This window comes from Lissotriton helveticus, chromosome 6, assembly GCF_964261635.1.
Source record: "Lissotriton helveticus chromosome 6, aLisHel1.1, whole genome shotgun sequence".
Taxonomy (NCBI): Eukaryota; Metazoa; Chordata; class Amphibia; order Caudata; family Salamandridae; genus Lissotriton; species Lissotriton helveticus.
The window spans coordinates 1,122,200,422-1,122,218,227 of NC_136067.1; the positions used below are offsets into that span (position 1 = coordinate 1,122,200,422).

Consider the following 17,806-nt stretch of genomic DNA (forward strand, 5'->3'; position numbering starts at 1 on the left):
AAAGTTTTGATGATGATGATGATATCTATATTCTTCGCTAACAGTGATGTTTCACAAGCTTCACTAAGAGGCCTTGAAAAAAAATATTATGAAAATGAGAAAAGAAAACCTGAGCTTTAGAAAATAGCTCTGACTCCTTCAATCCTAACTCATTTTCTATGAAGTAAAGCTATTGCATAAACCGACCTGTAGAAGTGCTGTGCCTTCACCATTGCATGAAAGCTTCAACACTCTCTGAGTTTCATTTGTGGGCAACAAGAATTCACGTTTGCATTACGTAATCACAACCAAGGAGATCCTACAGCCATTGAAATGGGGAAGAGATACTCTGAGCCCCGAGGTACTTTGCAGATCAATATTAAGGAAAGAGAGCCCCTACTTCAAGTGTTAAGAAATACATGTTAAAAAATAACTCCAAAAAGGACTCAGCAATGACTCTCACATCCCCAATCCTTTCTACCTGTGACTTCCAAGAAGATCAAATGATGGACAATGTCGGGCTGGCATGGCTAGAATGGGTACAAGGGAAACTGAGCTCTAAACGAAACAAATCACAAGGGCCACAGAAACAATTCCTCAAGGTACACTGTCCACAACATAAAGTGAAGATCACTTAAGCAGCCTTGACTCTCTGAGTATGGGTAAGAAGTCCAATACTCAAGAGATGTGTCTGCGACGGGACAACTCTCAGTATAGTTCAAAACTGCATAAGGAAGCAGCAATAAAGTACTAATTACTAGCTAACAGCAGTATATACACATCACTTGTAATATTAGCTACAATATTAAATATATTTATGCAAAAAGAACAATTGATGGACGGAATGCAGAACAATGTCATACATTCACCCAGTATAGAGATCTGGGCCTAAATCCATCGTTTTTTTGCTCACCATGACATTCCAGTTTGGACCCAGCCATATGCAAATCAGTCTTGCACCTGCGCCCAATGGGAATAGTACAACCCAAACTGCCTGGCCAAGCCCTCCCTTGCCTGGAAACAAGCATCCTAGGACCGGTGTCGGGCTTTCAGCCCTCATCAGCTAGGATAGCTTGACTCCAGTGACATGGAGAGCATGGGACCTACGTCTGGGCATACCTGTCCCACTCAGGGTGACAAATGCAAAAAGAACAATTGATGGACAGAATGCAGAACTATGTAATACATTCACCCCAGTACAGCAATCTGGGCCTAAATCCATTATTTTTTGCTCACCATGCCATTCCAGTTTGGACCCAGCCATATGCAAATCAGTCTTGACCATGGGAACAGTCCAGCTCGAACTGCCAGGCCAGGTCCTCCGTGGACTGGAAACAAGCATCCTAGGACCGGTTTCGGTCTTTCAGCCCTCAGCAGTCAGGATAGCTTGACTCCAGTGGCACAGTGAGCTCAGGACCCACGTCTGGGCATAGCTGGCGCAATAAGGGTGAGACACCAAAAGACACACATTTGATGGACGGAATTCAGAAGAAATCAAAATATTCACCTCCAGTCACAAGATCTTGGTCAAATCCATAATTCTTTTGCTCACCATGCCACCCCAGTTTAGACCTGGCCAAATAGGGTGAATGTTTTGATTTGTTCTGCATTCCGTCCATCAATTGTGTGTCTTTTGCATTAAATATATTTATAGCATGAATACCAATATACACAGCAACTTAAACTTTGCTATATTATTCCAATGTGACAAATCACACTAAAGTGAATCAAAGCTCCCCTTGGGAGAATGGTTGCCTCAAAGGGGAGCATTAAAAAGCAGCAGGGTAGTTGTAAATTTAAAAGAATAGTAACATTAAGGACATTGACTAACTGTTGTATAATGTTCACAAAGCTTGTAATGTACACAGATTTAACTACAAGCAGAAGAACAAAGTGGCTATGCATCCAGGATGAATAGCGTTTCCAGAGGACTCAAACCTAAAAATTCACAAACTCATATGGACATAGAAACAGTGGGCCAAAATGGGGGATCAAAAATAGTGTCCTGCCAAAGAAGGATATTTGTGTCTTTTAGAAGACTTTGTGGTACTTTATGGTGTTTACAAACATATGTGGATGCCAACATCATATTGGTAGCAAGCATATGCAACAGCAAAATCAGTATTACAGGTACTTGCAAGGCAGGGGAACAAAGTTGGTACATGTACATCGGGGTATGGTGGAGATATGCTGTCCTCCGGGTGCCAATAGGCAGACAGGGGCAATTGTCCAAGAGCTCGTGGGTTTCAGTCTGGATCTCAAAGAAGACTTGATGTGAGTAGCTGGCAAGCTGAATGCTGAACCGCCATGTTTGGCACAGCCAAAGAGCAACAAAGGAATTGATAACAATATTGAAAGTTGTAAATAGAAGGGCGGGCTCACCTGGCCGAGTCGCCACATTGTCAGATAAACTTACAAGTTTGACTTCTCTGGCTGCCCGTATCTGTTGAGGGACCGGTCAGGCTGTCTGGAGATACAGTACTCCTTAAAGAAGGCTTGAAGCTTCAAATCTCAGTGGTAGCAGCAGAGCAGGCAAGCACAACTTCAGCTGGAATTTGATCTATCCCCAGCCAGGAGGAAAGTGGGCAGCACTTTTGATCTATAATCTGGAGTTAATTCAGCAGCAAGGAATCCATGACTGTACCAGTTCAGAAGCAGTTATGCCAGGCAGCTCCAGATTATATATGTTAAAGTGGGCAGTTGGCAGCAGACAAAGGGTCAGTTTAGTACAAATGCAAATCTGTACGTCACAGGTGCTAGCCATATTAGGTGGAGGTCAGTTATAACTTCTCAGTGATGCATTTTGGATGCCTTGAAGGTGAGCCTGCATGCACAAGCTTAGCCTCCACAGACACCTATAGTGGGAAACTACGGGGTTTATTTATGAATGTATGAGCACCTGCTTACACGGAGCAATGCCATTATGTGCTGTGCAAATGGGCCTTTATTACGTAAAGAAAATGGGTGCCACATTTTATCCACTTTGCGCCCAGGGTCTGTGTCAAACTTTAGTAAATGTACCCATATGTGAATTCTATCCAGACTACCTGAAGCAAAGAAAAGAGTGTGAGTGCAAGATGGGAGGATGGGGTTTCCCTCTGTGGGCAGCACTAATAGTCCAGCTTACAAATTTCCATTTTGTATATGACAAATGTCACAATCATTTACAACCCAAATATTTTATGAGATTCCTCATCATATTCAATACACACTAAAAATCACATAGGGTCATGTCAGTGCTACCCGTAATGTAATGTTTGCAAAGATTATTCAGGTGAGGTGGCTAAGATGTGCCCCTTAGGATAAAGGGTGGGTATACAAATAAGAGGTCTCTTCTCTCCAGGACCAAGAAAAAGGTGTGACCCTAGGGAGCACCAATTCCACAGATTTTGGTGTTTTGGTGATTATGAGGTCCACAAAGAAATTAAAACTCTAGGGCAGCAGCTAGAGGCAAAGAAAAAATTGCAGGAATGGCACTGCAGTTGGACTGATTTTTTTTATTTCTGGCCCTAGAGAGATTATTAAAAGTGAAATACAAATCAACACATTAACTATTTCTTCGGTGAAATGTATAATTCTTTAGTCCTAATGGTACAAAGACTTGCAGCCATTAAATATTTTGGGAAGGACCCACCAACGTCAAATACGAACAGTTTTGTGTTCAAGAGATGTGGGGGACATCAGGTCCAGCAGAAAATGGAAGGGCAGTACTAACATACTGTGGCATACACTTACTTAATATAGTGGTAGTCCTGGACTTCATCCACTCTTACACAAAGTTAAAACCACCTACTATTTCTTCTGGAGAGACACACAATGGGCAACTGCATGGAACTCATTCATCTTGATGCATGTGGATGGTGACATTAGGTCTTACCCCAACAAAGTGACCACCATCCTTTCCCTCAGAAAAACAAAAGGGTAGAAATTGTAGAACAGAGATGTGTAACAATTGCAAGGAGTCAGTTTGAGAAACAAATTGTTGCAGCAAGCCTGGTGATCAAAAGCTTGCAGTGCGGTGCTTTAATCAACTTCCACCGTTAAGGATGATTCTTTACCCTCTTCAATGGATAGTATCTCATTTGGGGTCAATAATAATCTCCTCATCATTTCCTAACCGTAACTTGATCATTCTGAAGATTCAGTTTGAATTTATCTCGGAGGTCTTTCAAACAGATGCCAGGTGACAGCAGGTCCATTTCGAGCAGCAGGATCACAATGCATCTAAGTTTTTCAATGTACTTCTTTAATTGCATCTTGGTTATCATGTAGTTCATGGTGCAATCGTCATGAGAGGTAGTACCGCCATGACCCTTTCAAGGTTAGCAGCAACTCTTAAGTAAAATTCACAATGTTGTAAGGCAACGATTCAAGGCAGTTGGAGACAGTGACTTTCTCAACATTCAGTCCAAATGTTCCATCATAAGCTTGCAGAGGATGACAAACTTAGATTAGCTCTCCTCCATTTTCTTTATATCTCAACAATATTACACCTGTGGTTCCCCATGAATTATATGCCCATGACAACTTGTCTCATGTGTCTTACTAAGGCTGACTGTTCCTTCATTACATGATTTGTATTAAGCGATGTGACATTCTTCAGGGTAGTACTGCAGCTACTCTTTTACTCACCCGGCCTTTAACATAATTAACAGATTTGAAATAATCTTACATTTTGATTTGTCAGAGGTTTCAATAAAGAATTTAAGGGCATGAGACTCTCCTGAGTTGATTAAGTGTGTGCATTACTATAGCCAAAACTGGTACAAATGTTCCTCAGACTAAGGTCGGGCAGGGATCAAACTTCAGAATTGATTAACTATCTCTATTCAGCCAGGCTTGGTGTTTACTTCGCAAAGTTGAAAACAATCCTTAAAAGTGAATTGTGTGACAGTGATTGATGGAGCACAGGATCCACAAAATATGTTTCAAATCCAGACTATTTGGTTAACCTAATCATTGAGATTTGTGGTGCATTTATGAATAGTGAATTGCTGATTCTACCTACAGTGGATACAGTCTGTGGGGAGGGGATCTTTCAACTCTGCAGATCCACAACAGACCAAAGAGGAAACTGAATAGAAGGACGACTTTGTGGGTGAATGTGAATTGTGATGTTTGACAAAAACTCTGTCCATCAGTGTATCAGGCCAGAAGCAAACTTGTCAACTGCAGTTCATTTAATTCAGCCCAATGGGTGAATCTGAATTAGTCTTTTTAGTGATCTTATGGCAGTAAAATGCACTTTGGACAGAGACATAATATGTAGTGGGGTTAGAGGAACCTTTGGTGGTTAAATACTGAGAATTTAGCTGAAGACTGCATGGTAATTAGTGAAGAGGCAGCAAGAATTCGCTTGGGCAAAATACTGAAAAGCAGAAAATACTGTTGGATGGCAGCTGATAAAATAATCAATGCAGGGTACTGGTGGAATTTGCATTACTGCTAGCAATCATATTTACTAGTGAAAATCTTCCAAACAGTAACATTTTCTAATAATAATAAAATAAATACTGAGGTAATCTTAAATATGTCAACACCAAGAACCAACAGCCACTAAAGATAGTGCATATACATTCAGATAAAGACCAAGCAATATTTTTCGCTACTCGATCCTTACCACTGCTCTGACGTTAACTCATCATTTCTAGGTGGAAGTAATAAGTACAAGAAACTAGGTGTTTACCCAGGAACTGAGAGAATCGTGGTGCACAGGGAATAATTCATATAAAAAAATATTCTATGATATGTGGTATTCAATCTATATTATTCGATGATATGTGGTGTTAAACCCATTAAGCTTCGTAATATCAAAAAACATAGAATAGCCTTCTTTGTTTTATGAATTAATCATTGGGTACCAGTGTTGCACAATTCCTTAGGATACCCAGGCCTCCATTGGAATATTGGGGGAGCCCAGTTTCACTTATACTAGTAGATTTTTACCAAAGCAGTACTTCTTACATGCAGCAAAGATATGACATCTGCATGTCTCCTCTGCTGCAGAAGTTAAAACACCTGAAATTACACAGTTTATTCATGCCTTTTCTTTTAACACTACCAGAAAAAAAGGAATTTATCCACCCAAAATTTTCAAATAGAGCTGCTTTACTTGTGTTCAAAAACATTCTGAGCTTAGACCTAAAAAATGAGTTTATGTGTTTAGTTAGAGTACTGTGAGCTTTTATGTTGCCCAACTGCAATCTCATCAATTGTATTCAAACCTTTCGAAGAATGGGAGCTGATTACAAAATATTTTTGACGGGAGCTATTAAAGTAGTGCATTCTCTAAACCACAATATTTTGATACGAGTATATTGGTGGTGGCATTGTGCTACATTAATATTTGTGCACATTTGCTGAGTGGTATTTTGTTGTGCTGTTAATGTGTTCCATTGTTTTTTTGTGGTGATGTCTATTTCTTCTGCATTATTGCAATGTCATTATGATTTGTTGTATTGCAGATTTCTGTGTTGCCTTCTGTTTTTACTGCTTTGTTGTAAAGTGCCATATCATGTTTTAATAGAGGTGTTGTGTTATTTTGTGCACGTTATTGTGTTCTGTTTAGTCATTTACTTTTCACACGTCAACATACACTGCTCTATTTCCAACCGAAGGCAGCACGTGCCTTGAAAGTTCCTGTGACAACTAACCATTTACCACTTCCCAAGATGGTAACATAGGTTTGCCCCAGCTGTTCTACCACTTAAAACACCAGTCAGCCCAAACAGTGGCTGCCACAATAGTACATTTTGAGTGATCTTTTGGAGTTGGCAGTTATATTATGTTACAGGGAAATCAGGAACATAACTTTGGCTACATGGGTATAAATGTTCATCTGCATTACAAATACCTCTTTGATCAACAAAAAAGCAACCACATGGCTGCGAACAGTAAATAATGTAGCTTAAGAATCACAACCTACCCTCAGGCTCAAGCAGCCTTGGAATCCCAAGTTGTGTTTCTGCGATTGCAAAAGCCTCCTCCAGGTTTACTCGGTTTGGTCTGCCTCTCAGGATCTCCATGTCCACCAAATCTGGGCGTATGGCGAAGATTACCGAATGAAAGGCAATGCCGTCTCTCCAGCTCGCCCCGAAATCTTTGACTTCGATCCCCACTCTCCTTGAAATGTGATAGAAATTAGCAAAGTGAATTTAACCCAAAAGAGAAAGGATTCAGAATATGTTTGAAAAATGGCGACTGTTGCGCACTGAGCGCAATACGTCACTCACTTACCCAAACAAAGTTAGGGACGGATATACAATTACTGACTCAAAAACCTACTGTTTATTAATAGCTGGAACGCAAACAGCGCAACACATTTGTTTGGTGGCATCTTCACAACAACACATTTGTCTGGTAGCATCTTCACAACAACACCTTTGCTTGGTAGCATCTTCACATTTGCTATAAAAGTGGTGTTAAGCAGCTACATTCCAGTTTTTTTTTTTTTTTTAAATAACACATGTAAGGTAAGGTGGTAGCAAACTAGCAATCAGCCAAAATGTCAGTTTGCTACCAGCAAATCAGTTGGTGTCAAGTTACACAGCTTAGCACTCCTGCGCCTGCTCAGAGCTGAGCCGCCTGCGACTGACATGACAAACCATTTTACTTTACAGAACTAACAAAACAGCACAGTTCATTCAATGACTGGACTCCCACCCAAGTCAGCAACTAACACTTCCTAAAAAGGTGAGGGGATATAAATAGCAACAGCATTAATCCAAGGCATTTAGGAGAATACAGAGTGTTCTTGAGGCTGACTGAACAAAATGGAGAGTTAGGGGTAAGTGCAAACCACAAAGTGGCAGCCGCAGGCTTTTAGAGAGCATAGCACGCATCAGAGGTCTGTGCATTTCTGAAGCGCAACAAATTATGCATGAAACAGATGCACTTCCCGGGCTATTGCAGAACAGGTACAGATCCACATTTCTGTACTACCATGGCAGTATCATGACCCAGTTAAGCCTGTGTCAACAGCAGGAGGAAGAGACCATGTGTACGTGTATGTGTTCAATGATATGTAGCTGTTTACAGTACATACACTACAGTGTTCCTGTGGAGTTTGTGCTGGTTACCGCACCTGATTAAATCCATCTCTTGGTGGTTTGGACTTTATTGTGGCAATACATTTCATCTACACTAATAGAGTGTCTGGGGAATATCATGAGGATTTTGTTGCTTACTGGAACAAAAGCCACATGCCAATGTTAATACCATACACTTTTCCTCTGTTAAATTCTGACAGGTTTGACCTACTGAAATTTAACAAAAGTTAACGTCATTATTGCACCTGGAGCTTAACGGTGGGTAAACTCTGCGCGAGGTGGAAATCTGACTCCTGAAAAAGCAGGGGTCTGAAAACTCCGACCAAGTCATGAAAGGACCTACCCCAGTAAGCATTTAAGAGATAGTATATGATCTGAATTACTAAATGCACGTGCTCTAGACAGAGCTACTTTATTCATGCACAAAGTCTGTGACCATATATGTGCTGGACCAGAGAATAAGGTCACAGACTTTGCATTAATCCTCATATTATGTCCATGTTAAAAGGTATTTTGTTCCATATTTTCCATTCAATGCACGAGCTGCTTGATAAATGTTCAAGCAGATGTCCTAAAGTTTATGTTAGATTTACTAGAGACATTTTTTATTTAGTCCAAAAATTGATCATATGCACTCTTTGTAGATGACTGTACAATACTGTGCATTAAACCCATGAATATTGTATTTGCTGTATGATAATTTTATTTAGACGCATCACACTGGGCTCCCCCTCAGAAATATGCATGCGTTCCTATCTTGAAAACATAGTGTGTTTGTCACACAAACCCTTTCGCTCCTCTCCTCTTTAACTTGAACATATATAAATAGCGATGTATTTAGGACAGACCAACACAAGTTCAAGGTTAGATTGCACTAGGAGTAGCAAAATTGTTTGCATTGCAAGATTGCAGAACAGGGCCTAGCTTAGTACAGGTTAGCTTATTACCACAAAAAAGCATTAGGCAAAAGGTGTTCAATTGTTATAAACATTCTACAGGTGTGTTACTGTTAGCAAATAGTGACATGGTCGAGCAGTTATTGGTAAAGCTGATCTAGCCTCCACTTACCTTGGCGCTCTTCTCTTCCTGTACAGTCGAAATGTTATAGGATTAGTGACACCAGGGCGAATGTATTATGTAGTTAACAATACATTCAATCACGTCAATATGCAAAGCATTGATTTTCTTAGTTTAGTGCCAAGAAAACAAATCATAATTTGGTCAATAAATATTTCAAATATACCTTTGTGTCTTTTACCGATACTTTTGAACTAACGCCCAATTAGAAATGATCTGACTTGAGGATAATACTTATAAGACGATAGTCCTGTAATGTAATATTGCTTGGAAAATAACATTTGTATGCTTTTTTTAAAAAGTTTTTTTTTCTTAGTGAATATTTGTGAAAGTATGAGCTGAAGGATTGTGCTGTTTTGCCTTTTGATCTGCAGTGTGGTCCTTATATGGGAGGCCCCATATACCATGCTTTCTGCCACGCTTCATTATTTTTAGGTTTCACCTGCTGACAGCACATACGCTATTGCTATGAGGGGTTTACAATATTAATATTATTATTAATATTTAATGTTTACAATGAAGGCCTTTAAGCCCACTTTTCATTTGTTGGCTTCATTGTCACTCTTCTTTGCTGCCTCCCAATTAGCCTGTGTGTCCATATGCTGAGCAGCGTGGCTAAAACACTTTGGCTAAGCTAATTGGTCAGAAAGACATAACCTTTTGACTTTGCCAATGCTTGTTTTATTTAAACTTGTATAGCCATGATCTTTTCATACTAGGGCAATGAGGAGCATAATGATTGCGCCTGTCTATTCTACACTTACTTAATGAGGTTATGTAGCATCGGCTACCCTCGAGGATCTCTACCATCTATAAATTCCCTTCTCATCCTGATCACCAAAATGGAAAATAAGTACAGGGTGATTGCACCTCCGAAACATCACTTTTACCGGCGTTACGGTGGCGCAATGCCCTGCTCCATATCTACAAAGTGGTAATACGCCACTAACATCGCTTTCTAAAATCGTACCCTTTCACCAAGGTATGTGCGTGAAAGGGGTGTGCAATGGGCGTTGCTCTGGGTGTCCACCGCAACACCCATTGGTTTTTGATGCCGCCACAGATTCACAAGGATCTAGAAATCTGAGGCAGCCCCGAAAACTAACGCCTTGAAAAGCAGGTATATTGGCGCAACAAGGATAAATACTTTTCTTTCTCATCGTTTTTGTTTTTTCTCTTTGTGTTGCATTTTAAATCTCACATAGAAAAAGGATATCACCATTATTCCTTGTTTACGTGCAGGAAGGGATGCCTTCCTGCACATAAGCAATCATACCTCCAAAGCAAGCACACTTGCATTATAGCACAAGGGTCTTTGTGTGTTGGTGCTAGGCTGCTATTTTTACAGTCAGCGCTACGGAAAACACAGGGGTGTGCCATATCTTGCAAATATGGCGCATTCTTCCATTTTGGAAATGGCACAGGGCAGCGCTGCAAAATTTGCCACAGTGCCGCGCCATTTCCTTGTACATATGCCCCAAGCTATCTGGTACATTATGCTACCGGGCTGAAGAAGTGTTTTCCTTTGGAGTTCGATTTTTCATTTTGGATACCTGAAGTCAAGTGAGTAAGTGGGTTTGATGTCACTGAACCAGGGCTGATAAAAGTGTCCAGTGTTATAAGAAGGCAAGAATTGTTATCTAAAAAGGAAGCATTTCAGCCTACGTAATTGCTCTGCACTAAACCTAAACATTAGTCCAGACATCATACTATTCCGTGTGTCTACCTATGGCCACATAATTGGACGTCATCAGGGGTAAAGAACATGGCATAACTTAATTGTGAAGTGCAGTCTTCCTGCCATGCACTACATTTCATTAGTTGACACTGTCACGCAGCACCCTGAAACTGGTAATGTTCAGTTGGTTTATTTGTGATAACCTTTTCCTGCATTCAGAGCAGCACATGGATAAACTGATGGAACAAATAATGTAATTCGTTTACATTGGGTATCCGTAGGCCTTTTACATATTTTTTATTTGTATTTTAAGGTAAGCCTTCTTGTTTATCAATTGCTTATTGTAGGAGTTAAGTTGTAATATATAGTAAGGGCCTCATTTATGAAAAGTGACGCATCGCTGCGTGAAAACAGCGATGCGTCACTTTTCACTGCGCCCTCCTTGCAAAACCAATGATGCATCATATTTACAGTATGACGCATCATTGCGCAAGGAGTTACAGATACGTCAGTATTTCTGACGTATCGGTATGGCACAAAAGTGACGCATTGCTGGAGTGTGTCACAAAAATGACACAACTCCAGCAATGTATCCTTTCACATGGGGCGAGCCCCATGTGAAAGGGCCTGCGTCAGTCTTACGCCTGCTGTGAGGCAGGCGTAAGAAATTGACGCATTTGTGTCCTAGAAGTGGCACAGTGAAATCTCATAGATTTCACTGCGTCACTTCTACGACCCTTTCTTGCGTCAATACGCCCCCCCTTGCATACATTATACCTGGCGCAGGTATAATGTGGCACAGGGGTTTACAAAGTGACGCATCTACCTAGATGCGCCACTTTGTAAATATGGCGCAACAAGGCGCATTTTTTACGCCACTGGTGCGTCACAAAAAGTGACGCACCAGCGGCGTAAAAGTGACGCATAGCCTCATAAATGAGGCCCTATGTGTTTTACCGTAGCACTGCATTAGCTGAATCCTTGTCTTTATAGTGATTTGTTTCACAAGGGCAAGCTGGTCTCTGTTGTTTGTGTGTTTTCTCTATATAGAGCCTCCATGTCAGAGGTAGGTGGCATTCATTCAACATCCCAATGCCCATATTGTATGTAAGTGCTTAGAATTGTAGCATGAGGGTTGTTGTTCCTATGGTGCTCCAAAGGAAAGGGCGGTTCAGCCGATTCTGCAAACTTCAGGCATATTACTTCAGCATAAATTATACTATAGGTTGCATGTGTAGGATCTTCATCAGGCATGGTCATGTTCACCAACTATGACAGAGGAAAGCTAGCTGATGTTTTCAGGGTACCCTGAGGCCTCTACTTTTCTACATGTTCAGTGACAATCCACCTGACCTCCGTTTGTCTTTGTTCGAAAGTGCACAGTGCTGTTTGGGACACCTCAGATTCAAGTGTGGGGTCTTTAGTTCAATGTCTCCCTAGTCCCTGTCTTCCTGCTGAGCTTGACATGCAAAGGATTCCCGTATGTTTCGAATTGTTGACCTAAAAGAAGCTACAGAGCGAGAGGCAAAAAATGAAAGAAAATGGAGCAAACAACATTGAACTGATAGTGTCTGACATGAAAGCCACACATCATCGCAGAACAATTTAAGAGGAAATGCAAGACAAGATCGCTTTGTTTTATATGCATGAGCTGCTAGAACGGGAAAGCTAATCCAAAACGTTACCGACAGAGTATATTTCTGATGAAAAACGAACCAGAAGGGTATACAGTTCTAAGAGAATAAATGAAATATTTTTAATGAATTAAACACGGAATGGTTGTTCTAATCACATCATATCGTTGTGGTGGCTAGTGAACAGTTCTCTTATCATTTAAATAATGCAAATCTACTCCCAAAAAATCTCTTTCAGCACAATAAATGAATCAAGTAACTACAAGGACACTTTTTTGGGGGGGGAAACAACTTCAATAACTCAAAGAAAGAATCAGTGATTAAGAGATAAACATATCTAAGTTCCAAAACCTGCTCCATAATGAATGTTGTGTCCACTACATCTTGGGAATATGGTGGAAGTCCTCAAACATGCAGAAATAACCAAAACCATATGCAACATTGAAACCTGGGGAAGTTCAAATCTCAGCAATTGCCAAATCACTTTGAGAAATCAAAATCCAGCTGTCTCAGCCTCTGAACACAGAGGGTAGGGTGCTCAAGGGAAATGAAAGGAATAGGTTCACCTGAGGAAAGTATGACACCTTCAGTGTATTCATCAGGAAAGTATAGAAGGTGGGGACACAAGGGCCTAATAAGAATTGCGCACTGGAACTTTGAATACCAAATGAATCTGTTAAAACATTGTAATCGACCTTGGGGTAAATACATCTTTCCCATTAATAGGTACCATAGTAGAAATACAGGACCGTTTCATTTAATATGCTCAATTGAAAAACGGGTAAACCTTGAGACACAAGACTACATTAATCCTGCCATAGAAGTGAGGACAATCCATTCATTATAGATGTCCATCTTTCTAACTGTATGACCTTACAGACCATAAGTGTCTATTCACAGGATGAACCTTTAGTGGCAAGGTCTGCTCCCGCCCTGTTCACGTCCTTTGGCTACGCACATGGGGCTGTGGGCACAGGGCCTGGCCTGCAGTCCTTATCCTATATCAGTCCTAGGACAGCAAGCCAGCTGTGTACAGCTAGCCTCTGCATCACTGTGTCCACTGGACCTTGTCTTTGGCTGTGTACCATGGGCTCAGGGCCTGGCCGTAGTGGCTCAGCAGCCAGACCCCACCCCAGTGAGTCGTTTGTGGCTCGGTCATTGCTCATACTCAAAGACCAATGAACTCAAGGCATTTTAGGTTATGAAAACAGAACACTGTTGGTTGACCCAGGACATACATTCCCAGGCTTAAGGATGTTGAGCAAGTTTTTCAATCTCAGCTTTCATGAGATTCCATCACGGCACTAATGGGCACATGCATCAACCTATTTAGGAAATGCAAACGGTGCGAATCGGTAAATTCGGCCGTTTGCGCTTCCTAAATACGTTTTTGGGATGCATGAAACAATTTTTCAAAATTCGCTTTTTTTTGCATTTCCTAAAAATGCGAATGCATTTAAGGAATCGCATTTGTGCGATTCCTTAAATGCAATGCATCCATTTTTTTAAAAATTTGAATTTTGAAATAGGAAGTGCAAATTAACACGAGGTTGACCCTCGTGTTAATTTGCGAAATTCTTTAAAAAAGCACAAAAATGCATTTTGGAAAGTGTCATGTTACACACACACATGTCCTTAGGACATGTGTGTGTGAAACATGCACTTTAAATATATTTCAGGGGTGCAGGGGGGGGTCCTTTGGACCCCCCTCTGCACCCTTGCAATGCATCAACAAATTGCGAATTCCCCCCCAAAAAAATGCAAAACGGCATTGATTCCTATGGGCCTCTAGGCCCATAGGAATCAATGTAATGCCATTCCTTAATTGCGATTCGCAATTAAGGAATCGCAATTTCCGAAAATTAAGAAATCCTAAAAACTTTTAGGATTTCTTGATGCATAGGATTTTGCGCTTCCTAAATTGTGATTCCTTAATTTTCGCAATTTAGGAAGTGCAATATCCTACACTGATGCATGTGCCCCTATGGCTATTGGCAGCTAAAGGCATTCTTGACTCCCCTTTGAATTTGTCCCATTTGACGGATCTCCACTTAATTTGAGACTCCTGCACTGGGCTCAATGGACTAAAAAAGGATCATAATTCATGCAAATTTATCAAAGAGTGCCAAAGATATACGTATATGTATTTTTTTTCTCATATTTACTTTGCCACTCCTTGACTGAAATGAATGAAATTGACATACCATGAGCAATCTAAACATGCCCAATGCCTGCCACATTGTGAGCAGATTCGTCAAATCGGCCACAGTTATAAAGAAACCAAGAACACCTCTTCCATATTCAAAAGAGAAGCTGGATTGATGAAAATCTCATTTTTTTGTAATTTGGCCAGTGCTCTACAACCTTGTAAAAGATTTTCCAGCCCACCGAGCTGACAATTGTTGCCAAATTGGCAAATTTGTGATTGTGATAGACTACATATTCTGTTTCAATCGGTCACATCTCTCTAAACGTTCATATTTGCTTTGAAGGACTTGCTGGTTTAATGCTTGTGAAGTAAAGCGACAAGCTGTAAAAAGGTGTTAACCATTTGAAGATGGCCCACACCGCTTCACAGTGCTACTATCTCGAACACTTGTGAATAGATGTACAGCAAACAACAGAAAGCATGCTTTCCAACAAAACCTTTACTTTTCCGCCAGGTATGGTTTGAAGGTTTTTGCTGTTAGGAGAGCAAAATTCCTTTGGGTGTTAACATGTAAAACACTTATTTTCTGACTACAACAACTCTCCATTTCCTTGAACTGATCTTCATAAAACTTGACATAAACAAAGCAGCAGACAAATGTCGGCCACATTTGTCAAATGTCACAAAAGTGATTAGAAAGCCAAAAAAACACCTTCACAATGGATAGTGTATCTGAAAATTAACAAATTCACTATTGGCAACTCAATAATATAGCTCAATGATAATCCAGAAATTCTCAAGTTGAGATGCAGAGGCATGGTGTATAGCCAGGATGTTTTTAAAAGTGGAGGAATTAAGACCAATAAATCTAAAATAAAACTAATGACGTAAGACGCCACTCACTACCTGGGGCACTGTAAAGGAAAAAGCTTTCTCTGCACAGCAGGACTGAAAAGTAGAGAGTCTCAAATATCTGGGGCTAACTTTAACAGTGAACATCAACTAGAATTCTCGCATGAAAAGCTTCACAGAAGAAAGATTATGCAGTATTAGGTGGTTCCTCAGTACAAATGCGACAAGTATGACCGAGTAAATATTTGAGATCTCAAACACCCAAGAATATGATGTAATGGTTTATTGATTTTCACTATTTGGCCTCTTGGGAGATAGAAGGACGTAAGGAATACAATATAAAGTGCTTTGGAAAAAGGTATAACTGATCTGCCAAAGAAAACTCCTTTTCTGAGAGCAGAGTGTAAATATTGTCACAGAGTTCCCAAGAGCGAAGATCATTATGTGATATGTGACAGAAAAGAAGTGCCACAATGCCACACATTCTCAATGGCGAATGTATGCAGAATTTCACTTCACTTTACGTAAAGTTCATCTATAAAAATTCTATGAACTAAGGCAGAGCAGCTGAATCGTCCACAACCATGTAGCTATCCTCAAATTCATCATCATCGCTGCTAAAGGAAAAATACTAACAAAAGCGTAATTAAATAATTCCAAAAGGTGAGTGCATAAGCTAGCCAAAATTAAATATTTCCCCTAAAATTACATATTTGGAGGACTGCCCACATTTGACTAATCGTGGGAAAAGGAGATCACCTAACTTAGTCAGATTTAGTATTCTGCATATAGCATGTGCATTTGGAAAGCGTGTGTCCACCCAAGGGTATCTTGGCACTGAATAACAGATGTTTATTGCTACTCAACGGTACGCAGAAGGATGAAAGGCTAAGTGGACCCGCCAGGATTTGAACATGTGCACATGAGGTCGAGTACATGCCCCTACAGTGGACGAATTAGTTCACCAAGTCACCAGACCCATGGCTTAATTAGGGCTATAATTAAAGAATGCCCAATGCCAACTATATGCAGTATCCCCAGGGAAGAAAAAAATATTCCTTTTGGCTTCTTTTGATTGATTGGATGGTGAGAGAGGGGTAAGAGACTGAAGCTATGTTCGATGATTATGCCTAATAAGCCTCAATATGGGGGACTTTCTGCCTGACAGGTCAGCTTGGCAGATAATATAAGAGCAGATGGAAGGTCTTGATTTACAGGGTAATATCTGAAACCCCTCCTCCGGCACAAGGGCAAGTTATCAGACAGACGTACTATGGAAGGTGAATCTGAGGCAAATTAGGACAAAAATAAAAAAATAGAAAAACAGTATGCAGAAGGATGAAAGGCTGAGTGGACACGCCAGGATTTGAACACGTGACCATGAGGTCGGACACATGCCCATACAGTGGACACATTAGTCCACCAAGCCACCAGACCCATGGCTTAATTCAAGCAATAATGAAAGAATGCCCAACGCCAACCATCTGAATGGGATGGAAAACAAACAATGTATCCTGTTCTGCTTATTTTGAAAACAGTACCAGGATTATCGAAAACTCTGACAAGCCTAGATTTACATTAATTGGCCAATAGGTTAGATATCATTAAAAAAGCAATTCAGAGATGAAATTAAAATCCTCTATGGAAAGAGAATAGAAAGAGAGTAGAATTCCTGCAAATATTAGTAGTAGTAGTAGTAGTAGTGGTAGTGGTAAACAATGTTTAGGACAAACTTTTTTACCGCATGGAATCACAACACGGTCGGGGGGGTGGTTGGATTTAAAATCCAACACCTTTCCTAGTGTCAGCACCCCCCATCCGCAAATCGTTCCGACTTGCGGAGTAATGGTATGTGGAATCACAACTCAGTCGTTGTAACGACCGCGTTGTGATTCCATGCGGGAAAAAGACCTATATTCAGTAGTAGTAATACCACAATCTCCTTATTCAGTTAATTAAATACCCTTAAAAGTTATGAAACAGATAAAATCTCATAAGACATACAAATCAATTCACAAACCGATTAAACACAAAATATACAGTCTGTAAACCGTCAAAAAAGACAAAATAGGCACAATTACTGTATGTATCAGCGCCAATAAAATATAGTCGATTAGTGTAAAAAGACTAAGGCCAAACCCCACAAATCTTGATGATGCTACTACAGAAAATAGTGTACCAATGTGGCTGTGTCATAGAGTCTAGCTGTAGTTGAGGAGAAAAGCGCAAGGGAAACACAACCAAGAGATAATGCTAATCGACTTCAGGTAGGACTGAGAAAGCACAGACAACTGAAAAACCTACTACAAATAAAGAAATGAGCTTTTTTCTTGCAGTTAACTTACAACTACTGTTTGTTTTCTCTCCCCAACTCAATAAATGTTTTCCT

The 17,806-nt window shown here is 40.4% G+C and overlaps 1 protein-coding gene across 1 annotated transcript in view; it reads right to left on the bottom strand.

Moving 5' to 3' along the window:
• The window catches only part of SYNE1 (spectrin repeat containing nuclear envelope protein 1), a 2,361,447-nt gene that overhangs the window by 1,854,915 nt on the left and 488,726 nt on the right, over positions 1-17,806 (bottom strand). The window contains exon 8 of the mRNA XM_078648775.1: positions 6,905-7,101. Coding sequence (XP_078504901.1) covers positions 6,905-7,101 — 197 coding nt within the window. The remainder of the gene's footprint in view (positions 1-6,904; positions 7,102-17,806) is intronic.